A 9,906-nucleotide genomic window follows, 5' to 3' on the forward strand; every position below is an offset into this window, starting at 1 on the left:
CCGCGCGCGGGACGCCTGGGTCCCTTCTCCCCTCTCCGGGACTGCGTCCCCAGACCCGACACTTGGGGCCAAGTGCGGCCTCGGAGAAACCAACAGCCCGCCTGGAGCCCTGGGTTCGAGCACGCAGCTCACTAGCTGTGTGACCTTGGGCCAGTTCGTTCGAGGATCCCTCGCTCTCTAAAGTGAGACCAGCCTCTTGGGGACTGGCACAAAAGACGGTGAACACGCCTCATAAACTGCAAAGTACTACAGAGACTGAGGTGCTGTTTTTAAAAGGCTTGTCCCTGTGGCTGGACACCAAGACAGGTTGGACCCTCTGGGCCACAAGGCGGGCCTGAGGCGAGCTGCTGCCTGACTCCTCACTCCCACTTTTTCTCTTCTTGTTTTGGTTCTACGGGGGGGCTAACCAGAAAGGGAACTGGCCCGAGGCACCCGCGGAGCAGGCACGATGGGGTCCCAGGGTGCCTGAGGTGTGAGCAGAAGGCAGGCAGGCCGCAGCAGCAGAGCCAAGCCGCGAGAGGGACAGTGGGTTCCAGGCCTGACTGCCAAACACCCTGGCCCCCAAGAGTCCCCAGAGCAGGGAGCTGGCTCTGCAGCGCCACCTGGTGACAGGCGGGGAGCCGTGGCTGGAAGGTGACCCCGGGCCCCAAAAGAAGCTGCACACCAACCACTGGCCCTCCGTCACAGCTGTTTTATTTCCAGTACATTCCTGACCTGGTGACCCTCCACGGTCCGGCGGGAAAGAGCTGGGAGGGAGGAAAGTCAGCCTGCACTTCCACCCACCCCTAAAGTTATCTCTGACGAGGGTGACCTTTCGCCAGGGGAAAGCGCGCAGAGGGCCCTGGAAAAGAGGCGGCCAACGCCCCGTGCCAGGGCAGGCAGGTGAGACAGCTGTGGCGCAGAGTCCCTCTGGCTGACCCAGGCCCCTCTCCCCTGCACAGCATGCCTTCCGTCCCTGCCAGGCTGGGATCTAGACTCAGCGCCCCAGCAGCCCCAGCATCTCCTGAGGATCCAGCAGCTTCTCCCGGGGCTTCCCAGCACCCTTGCCCCGGGACACTTCCTCGGCATCCAGCTTCTCCCAGTCCGAGAAAGAGACAGGCCGGACCCCTGAGGCACAGGGAAGAGAAGTCACTGCCTCCACCTCCTCCTCCAGCCCCACCTCCAGCCCAGAGCACCCTTCCCAAGCAGCGGAAAGGCCCAGGGCTGCCCACCACACCTCCCAAGAGCTCACATGGGGCCCAGACCTCGGCTGCTGAGCAGGGCCTCGATGGCTGCATAGCCAGGCCTGGGACCCGGTGGCAGCAGCCCAGCCTTCAGGTCCTGCAACAGCATCTGGCCGGTGAGGAAGCTGTCAGTCATGGTGGTGGCGATGACGCCTGTGGGCCCCCGCTTCACCCAGCCACTGCAGTAGAGGCCTGGCAGGGGATAACAAAGGGTCAGGAAAGGACAGGTAGCTGGATACTTCTGGCAAGTCTAAGCCCCCAGGGCACACACCTGTGCATACACACACGTGCACACCCCGAGCATACCCGCGCTGGCCCGCGGCCTTGGACTCTTCTCAACCTGTTCATATCACACCACCCCTTCCATCTCAATCTCCCTGTCGACCAGGAGCTCCCTGAGGGTAGGAGATGGGTCTTGGCCCGCCTCCAGTCTTAGCAGGCCCTTCTAAATACTAGCAGAATGGGGCGCCTGGGTGCCTCAGTCGGTTGAGCGTCTGACTTCAGCTCAGGTCATGATCTCGCAGTTCGTGGGTTCAAGCCCCACGTTGGGCTCTGTGCTGACAGCTCGGAGCCTGGACCCTGCTTCAGATTCTGTGTCTCCCTCTCTCTCTGCCCCTCCCCCGCTTATGCTCTCTCTCCATCAAAAATAAATAAATGTAAAACAAATTTAAAAAAAAATACTAGCAGAATGAATGAATGGGTATTTAATCAGACTGGAGGCTCCTTTAGGACAGGGGCTGTGGTTTCCTCTCTAGTCCCAGCACCGAGCACAGGGGCCTAGCCCAAAGCACACCTCAGTCAAGTGACCGACTAGATCACCAGGCATATGTGGGCATGTCGGCTAGACTGAGAACCTCCCTCCTAGCTAGAGCCAGGAGGAGGGTGGCTGGGTCCCAGGACAGCATCCCGGAACAGCGTCCTGGCTCAGAGCGGTTTCTTAGTGCATGTCACTGGCCGAATGAATGAATGAACGGCCCCAGGTGACGCCAGCCTCTCCATCCCCCACCATGATTTCGTGCCCAGATTTCAGCATCCTCTCACCTGGCACATCTACAACCCGGCCTTCCATATTGGGGATGACCCCAAGCTTGGGGTCAAAGGGCACACTGGGGTCGATGGGACGGCTCTTATACCCAACGCTGCTCAGTACCAGCCCACAAGGGAGGTCTTCCGTGTCTCCAGTGGGCACTGCCCGGGCAGCCTCACCGACACCCTGTTGAGGAAAGCGTGGGCAACACCGGGCTGGGGTGGGGAGAGTTGAGAAGACGGGTATCTTTGAGTAACATGAGACTTGCCTCCAGTCTGGTGACTGCCAGGCGAATGCCTGCTGCCCGTCGCCCGTCTGGTGATGGCAGCACCTGCTGGGGGCATCGGAAAAAGCGGAGGCCCCAGGCGCGGGAGGCCGGTGCCTGGCGGGCAGCGTCCGCTGTCCCTGGCTTCTCCGTGGCTGTTCGAAGCAGCAGTTCTGTGAGCCTCTTCCTCGGGCGGGGGACCTCTGTCAGCAATGAGAACATCTCAGGCCTGGCCCTGGGTTACAGCCCTTGCCCCCAGTGCTCTCCCCCGAGCCCTGTCTGACCTAGACCATCCCCTCCCTAGAGAGCTGGGGGGCCAGGTCAGGGCCCCTCACCCTTGATTCTGTCCTGAAGGCCCAAGAAATCCGCAGGATCCAAAATGGGCCGGGTTCCTGGTAACTGAATCATCTCCCGAAGCTCCTTGGGGATGGGAGGTAGGGGAGGAGTTCAGGCCCAGAGCACTGTCCACTCTGGAGCCCACCCCAGAGACCAGACCACAGGGGAGACACCCCACCTGCCACCACAGAAGGCACTAGGCCCCAGGGCCCTGCCGGGCTCCCCCTCTTCCACCGTAGGCAGGAGCCATTCTCAGGGGCTCAGTCCTGCCACACCTCCCAAGGGCAGACCATCTATTTGGGACCCTGACCCCTCTCCCTCTGGCCCCGGCACCTTAATGGTGAAGGCTACTTGCAGGGGTCCGCGTCGGCCCACTATCCACACCGTCTTCACCCGACTCTGCCTCAGTACCCCCAGGGCAGCCTCTGTGATGTCCGTTTTCTGGCACAAAAGGAGGGCTTAAAGTCATCGGGCACTGACCAGGCAAGGGGCCTTTTCATTTGGCTGTTTCCCTACCCTAAGTGGGGAGAAGCTCTGCAGCCTGAAACGGCACCACTGCCCCACCTGGTGGCCAGATGGAGCACTGCCTCCAATTCTGCAAACGGCTCCAACTAGTAGCCAGCCAGGCTCCTTCCTGCTCTTTCGTTCAACAAGTGTCCACTCAGTGTTTTGCTTGGGCCAGGCACTAGGCAAGGGGCTTGGGGGTGGGGTGTCAGTGGTAAGCAAAAGAGACACGGTGCTGGCCCTCACAGAGCTTCTGATTTGGTAAGAGAGAGTGACACTTACCAAATGTTCACTAATAAGTATAAAATTGTCATGGCGGTAACGTGCCTTGAAACAGAAGTAGACAAGTCTATGAGAGGGTATTATAGGGAAACAGACCTATTAAGGCAGTACTGGAGGGCTTCCTGGAGGAAGGGACAGCTGAGCCAAGAACTAAAAGATGAACACAGGTTAACTGGCAGGGGGAGTGATGTACACACTGAATAGGTGTTTGTTTGTTTGTTTGTTTGTTTGTTTGTTTTTTAGGGCCCACGTAGCTAGAGTGCAGAAAGCAAAGCGGAAACAGTATGAGAAAAAGCTCACGGGCTGCCTTTCGGAAGGCTTCTGCCTGGCACCATAGGGAAACAGAGGCACTGAGCTCAGTTTGGAGGATGAGGCCTGAACCCTGCAGGCAGTGGCACCCTCTCCTCAGTGTGTCCCCAGCCTCCCCACACCCCCCACCCCCCACCCCGCCTCCAGCCCCTGACCTACCCACTCACCTCCAGGTGCTCAGGTGGGGTCAGCAGGATCCGGGCCACATCCAGAGCCACATTCCCTTGCCCCAGAATCACGGCTGTGTCACAGCTCAGGTCTGGTGCCAGCTAGTAGGGAGAGGTCCGGGTAGGGCTCCCCTAGCTTTGGCCCCGGTCAGTCTCATCTCAGCTCATGCCCAATCCCCAGTCGAGCCCCCAGGCTTCCCTACACTCAGAAAGCCCACCCCACCTGAGCCTCAGAGGAAGCCCCTCCTCTCCTACCCAGCCCCGCCTTCTCCCAGAGGCCTTCCCTGGCTGACCTCCCCCCTCAGGCAGCCTGATGCTTCACATCTCATCTCACTGGGGACCTCCCAGTTTTGGACAGCGGCTCCCTCGTCCCCCAGCTGCGGCACCCAAGAGCTGGCTGAGGGGTGGGGAGGAAGAAGTAGCAGGAGTGCTCCCCAAACTCACCTCCCGGTTCTCAGGAAGCCCATTGTACCAGCCCACAAAGGCCCGGGCCGAGAACACCCCAGGCAGCTCCTCACCAGGAATTTCCAGGGCCCGATGGTCCTCTGCCCCATAGCTCTGAGGAAAGACCCAGAGTGCTTGGCACCAGCTAAGGGGCCAGGCAGACCCTGGTAGCCCTCCTCCCAGCTCCCCTGCCCAGTGGCTTGGGCCTCACCCCTACCACCTTCCATCCCTCGGCCAGCGGCCGCCCTGCCCCAATCCCCTGCCCACCCTGCCCCCCACCCGTGGGCACTCACCAGCACCACAGCGTGGTAGGCCGCCCGGAGCTCCGGCACAGCCACGTCCCTGCCCACCACCACATTGCCACGGAAGGCACATCGGGCCGAGCGAGCCGTCTGGGTAAAGGTGTTGATGACATTCTGCAACAGGCCCCAGAGGGGAAGGGGTTAGGGGCCAGGCACTTCAGGAACCATGCCTGAGCCACCCTCGCCTCACAATGTCCCCAGGCGGGAACCCGTGTGACATCCACACAGAGCACCCGGGGTCATTCCATGCAGCCAGGGAGCCCCCTTTCCCTCCTCACCTTAACCCGTCTCCAAACCCCCTCCTCGGGCCCAGAGAGACCCACCTTCACCTCGGGGTGGTCGGGCGCCACGCCAAAGCGCACCAGGCCGAAGGGCACAAGCTGCTTCTCGTAGATGTCCACGTGGGCCTGGGGGTGGTGCTGGGGAGAGGGCGACAGTCGGTGGGGCTGAGGAAGAGGCTGGGCCCTAGGGCTCCTCCCATCCCCAATGGGGCAGGAGAGCCCAGCTCAGCGGGGGGCGGACACAAGGAGAAAGAGGGGCCCCCAACTCCCCAGCAGCCTGGAGACCCGGACAAGAGGACTCGGGCAGCATGGTGGCACGGGCAGCCGAGGTCAGCCCTCGGGACTGCCAGCCCATCGCGAGGGGAGGAAGGAGGCAGCTCTCCCGCCACTGGAGTTGCGGCCGGGGAGCTTCATCACCCACTTGGCTCAGGCATGACACGCAGCCCTGCCTTTGAACCCTCCCATACTTCTAGAAATGCTCAGCCAGTCTGATGAGCTGAGAACTACGCTTTGAACTTGAGAGCCGCCTTAGCTCTAGCCTCCACAATCATCCTGCTGGAAAAGGGGTCCACAAGACATGGGAGGGAGGGATGTGGAAGGGAGAAGGAGATCGAAGCGGCTCACTCTTGGTCTTAGAAAAAACGAGCTCACTTATACGGTGGTCCCACGTGGCCTGCCCTCTGGAGCACCTACAGGGGCCACGGGGAAAGCAAAGGGTTGCGGTTGGGCAGACAAGTCGGGTCTGGCTCTGCCACCGACCAGTCACACGGCCCTGGCCAGTCCTGAGATCTGCCTGGGTGTCAGATTCTTCCTCTGCAAACTGGGACAGATAACAGCCCCCTCTCGGGGGTGTTGGGAAGCATCCAGGTCAGGACCGTGAGAGATGCTGGGCCACAGCGGGTTTGGAGTCAAGAGGTTGGGGCTCCCACGGATGACACTGCCCTGCCTTGGGGCACCCCCATCCGAGGCTCTTGCTGTGATGCTCCCGATTCAATGGGACTCCAGCCAAATGAGCTCCTGCCCGCCAGTCGCCCTCACCCCTACAAAGGCTCACACTCACCTCCTCACCTTTGTCCAAATCCCCTCTTGCCCTCCACCCACTGCCTGTGCCCAAGTCCAGGCTCCCCACCACCCACCTGTCCGAACGTGCCGGGGGAGTTATTTCTGGAGAACTGTAAGGCCCCGGGAAAGTGAATGGTGTAATTGCTGAAACATCAGCGATGTTCGGGTCTCAAGGCTGTCGAGTGCGATAGCACTATGAGAACAGAGCCCCGTGATCGCGCAGGAGCCAGTTAGGGATCAGACCCACTGTAATTGCTTAACAGTCCTTGAAACCGCACGGCTTCCCTGCATGCTTTCACGTAAACACCAGATGTGTGTTTGGTCTATGTCTGGAGGCTCCTTGTGTCTTCCTCCCACGCTTTAACATTCTTGCGTGTTTCTACCTGGCGAACATGAAATAGAGACCACGTGCCGTTTGCTGCTGCTGCTGCTGCTGCTGTTTCGCTGGCAGAGGTCAGCCCTGCACGTCCGCTCGGTCTAAGTGTCTGAGGACTTTGTCTACAGTGTGTGGCTACATGTGCCTCCTACTGTCCCCATCCAGGCCAGCCACAGGCAGTGCCCGAACCACCTCCCTCACGCCCCACTGATGCTGTCTCCACTCCGCAGGGACCAACCCCAGCCCCTCCACGGTCTGGCTCTGTCCCACAGCGAAGTTTCTTAACTTCTCCTACAACAGAACAGCTCTTCTGGGTGATGCTTGTGATCAAATGAGCGAGACCCGAAGCCCTTAGCCCCGCAGTTGACCCCTGTGAGCATTCAATCAAAAAGCCACCCTTTGAGGAGCACCTGGGTGGCTCAGCCAGTTAAATGTCCGACTTTGGCTCAGGTCAGGATCTCACAGTTCTGTGGGTTCAAGCCCCGCGTCGGGCTCTGTGCTGAGAGTTCAAGAGCCTGGAGGCTGCTTTGATTCTGTGTCTCCTTCTCTCTCTCTGCCCCTCCTCCACTTGTGCTCTCCCTCTCTCTCTCAAAAATAAATGAATAAACATTAAGAAAAAAAAAAGCTGCCTTTTACCGTTACTGCTGCACGCAATCGCCTTGCCCACAAACCTGCCCTGCCTGCCCACCACCAAGGGACAGAGTGCAAACTGCTCAGCCTGGCAGTCCGTATCATACACAACCTGGCTTTTCATCTTTCATCCTTCTTTCCTGCTATGGAGCCTTCCCTCCTGGTCACACCACCTCATGCAAGTCCAAGGCCAGCTCCCCAGTGCTAGACCTGCTGGTGTGTTTACTGAGATCTCTCATGGCCGACCTTGTCTTCAGAGAACTCTCTCTTCTCTAACTCAACCCCCCCCCCTCCCCCTCTGGCTGCTCTTTCTCAGGCTTCTTCTCTTCTGCCCCTGCCCCCAATGAAAACATTCTCTGAGGTTCTTCCAATGTGGGACCCCTCCCCTCTCCCAGACACACATTCCCTGGGGAAGCTGCAGCCACTCCCTCCTGTGACCTCAGATTCCCATGGACCTGCTGCTGTTCCACTCTCTCCCCTGCCCGGACTGTCCCCTCCAAACCTGACCCCCTGGATGACACTGCAGACACCTCAAACCCATCCAGATGGAAGTCAATTCCCCATTCCCCCGCAAACTCTCCCCTTCTGCTCCCCTGTTCCCTCCCATCCCATCCACCCAGAGCCCAAGCTAGAACCTGGGGCTCCTCCCTGGCTCCCCTCAACCCTGCCCAGTCGGTCAGTCATCCTCCCCTCCTGTGCCCCGCTGCCACATCCGCAGCTCTCCATTGCTCTACTGGCCACCTAGTCCTGCCTCCCCGCTCCGCTGTCTACCCTACAGGCAGAGAGACTTTCCTGTCCAAAATGGGCTGCTTGCCTAAAACTTTTCAGTGAAGTCAACCTACTTAGAGCAGTGGGCTTCTGAATCCCCTGGGGGGGGGGGCGGGGGCCGGGAGTCTGTTTAAAATTGTTGATTCCTGGGGCACCTGGGTGGCTCAGTTGGTTAAGCAACTGACTTCTGCTTAGGATGTGGTCTCACAGCTCATGGGTTCGAGCCCCACATCAGGCTCTGTGCTGGCAGCTCAGAGCCTGGAGCCTGCTTCGAATTCTGTGTCTCCCTCTCTTTCTCTGCAACTTCCCCCACTTTTGCTGTCTCTCTCTCTCTCTCTCTCTCTCTCTCTCTCTCTCAAAAATAGATAAACGTAAAAAAGTTTTTTTTTTTAATTAAATTGTTGATTCCTAGGCCCCAGCCCCAGTTTGATCAGGTGTGAGGTAGGCCCAGAAATATGCATGGAAATACTTATCCCGTGGGACTGATGGAAGGAGGGGGAGGTGAGTGGACAGCACCATGAAAAACTGCCTGCCTGCAGGCCCGGCCGGAGCCTTCCGAGGCGCCCTGGCTCTGGGCTCATCAGCTCTCCACGCTTAACACACAAGCCTGTCTTCCCAAACTCACCTGTCCCCAAAGGGACACTGTCTCCGCCCTCCGGGCCTTGCCCATGGGGCTCTCTGCACCTGGGCCTCTCTTGCCTGCCACCTACCCCTTGCCCACCTGGCAGCTCCTTCTGTCCTTCAGACAGCACTTTGGACACCTCCTCCTCCAGGCTGAGTTGGGTGCAGCTCTTTGTACGCCACGCCCTCCACCCCCAGTTTCTTACACTATCAGAGGCTTAGAAGCTGTAAACTCTCTTCCTCTCCACTCCACAACCCTCCTACATTAGACTGGTATGTCCTTGAGCATAGGGCTCATGTCTGTCCTGCTCACACCTATGTTCCTACTGTTGAGTCTGTGCCTGGAACGTGTCAGTGTCCAAGAAAGGACTATTGAGTGAACAGCCTAGCGTGGTACCTAAGAGCAGCTCTGACCCATAAATACGCAGAATAAGCTCATGGTTGCCAGAGAGGAGAGGGTGGAGGGATGGGTAAAATGGGTGAAGGGGAGTGGGAGGCATAGGTTTCCAGTTATCTAATGAATAAGTCACAGGGATGAAACGTACAGCACAGGCAACACAGTCAACGGTGCTGTGAAAGCCGGGCACGGTGACAGACGGTAGCTACCCTAGGGGGAAACATAACAGCGTAACATACACACTGGGTGGGGGAGAATCACTACGTTGAATGCCTGAAACTAATGCAGCATTGTGTATCAACTATACTTCGATTAAAATACATTTGAGGGGTGGGGGGTGGGGGCGCAGGTGGCTCACCTACCAGTCAGGAAATCTGACTCTTGAATTCCACTCAGGTCATGATCTCACAGTTTGGCAGTTCAAGCCCCACATCGGGCGCCATGCTGACAGTGCAGAGCCTGCTTGGGATTCCGTCTCCCTCTCTCTCTGCCCCTCCCTCGCTTGTTCTCTCTCTCTCAAAAATAAATAAAAATGAACTTAAAAAAAATAAAAAATTGGGGCACCTGGGTGGCTCAGTCGGTTAAGCGTCAGACTTCGGCTCAGGTCATGATCTCGCGGTCCGTGAGTTCGAGCCTTGTGTCGGGCTCTGTGCTGATGGCTCAGAGCCTGGAGCCTGCTTCAGATTCTGTGCCTCTCCATCTCTCGGCCCCTCCCATGCTCATGCTCTGTGTCTCTGTGTCTCTCAATAATAAATAAATGTTAAAAAAAATTTTTTTTAATAAAAAATAAAAATAAATACAGGTTTTTAATTAAAAAAAAAAAAAAAAAAAAAAAAGAGCAGCCCTCCCATCTGCCTGCCTGATTTGGAGCCAAAGAACTTCCCCCGCCCGGGGGGGCACTGGGCCGAGTCA

The 9,906-nt window shown here is 58.3% G+C and overlaps 1 protein-coding gene across 6 annotated transcripts in view; it reads right to left on the reverse strand.

Moving 5' to 3' along the window:
- Positions 1–675: 675 nt before the first annotated feature.
- Positions 676–9,906, reverse strand: part of FDXR (ferredoxin reductase) — a 12,510-nt gene continuing 3,279 nt past the window's right edge. For 3 of the 6 annotated variants that reach the window (XM_040456339.1, XM_040456340.1, XM_040456338.1), the window contains 10 exons: positions 5,183–5,278; positions 4,851–4,973; positions 4,558–4,671; positions 4,114–4,215; positions 3,185–3,292; positions 2,851–2,935; positions 2,519–2,718; positions 2,265–2,436; positions 1,245–1,415; positions 868–1,107 (listed from right to left, as the gene is read on the reverse strand). In XM_040456339.1, the coding sequence (XP_040312273.1) occupies positions 977–1,107; positions 1,245–1,415; positions 2,265–2,436; positions 2,519–2,718; positions 2,851–2,935; positions 3,185–3,292; positions 4,114–4,215; positions 4,558–4,671; positions 4,851–4,973; positions 5,183–5,278 (1,302 nt within the window). In that variant the 3' untranslated portion in view covers positions 868–976. Of the gene's footprint in view, positions 1,108–1,231; positions 1,416–2,264; positions 2,437–2,518; positions 2,719–2,850; positions 2,936–3,184; positions 3,293–4,113; positions 4,216–4,557; positions 4,672–4,850; positions 4,974–5,182; positions 5,279–9,906 lie in introns of all 6 variants that reach the window. The other 3 variants (XM_040456336.1, XM_040456335.1, XM_040456337.1) reach the window with 2 other exon arrangements.

Source organism: Herpailurus yagouaroundi, unplaced genomic scaffold (assembly GCF_014898765.1).
Source record: "Herpailurus yagouaroundi ecotype Mexico unplaced genomic scaffold, PumYag 217, whole genome shotgun sequence".
NCBI lineage: Eukaryota > Metazoa > Chordata > Mammalia > Carnivora > Felidae > Herpailurus > Herpailurus yagouaroundi.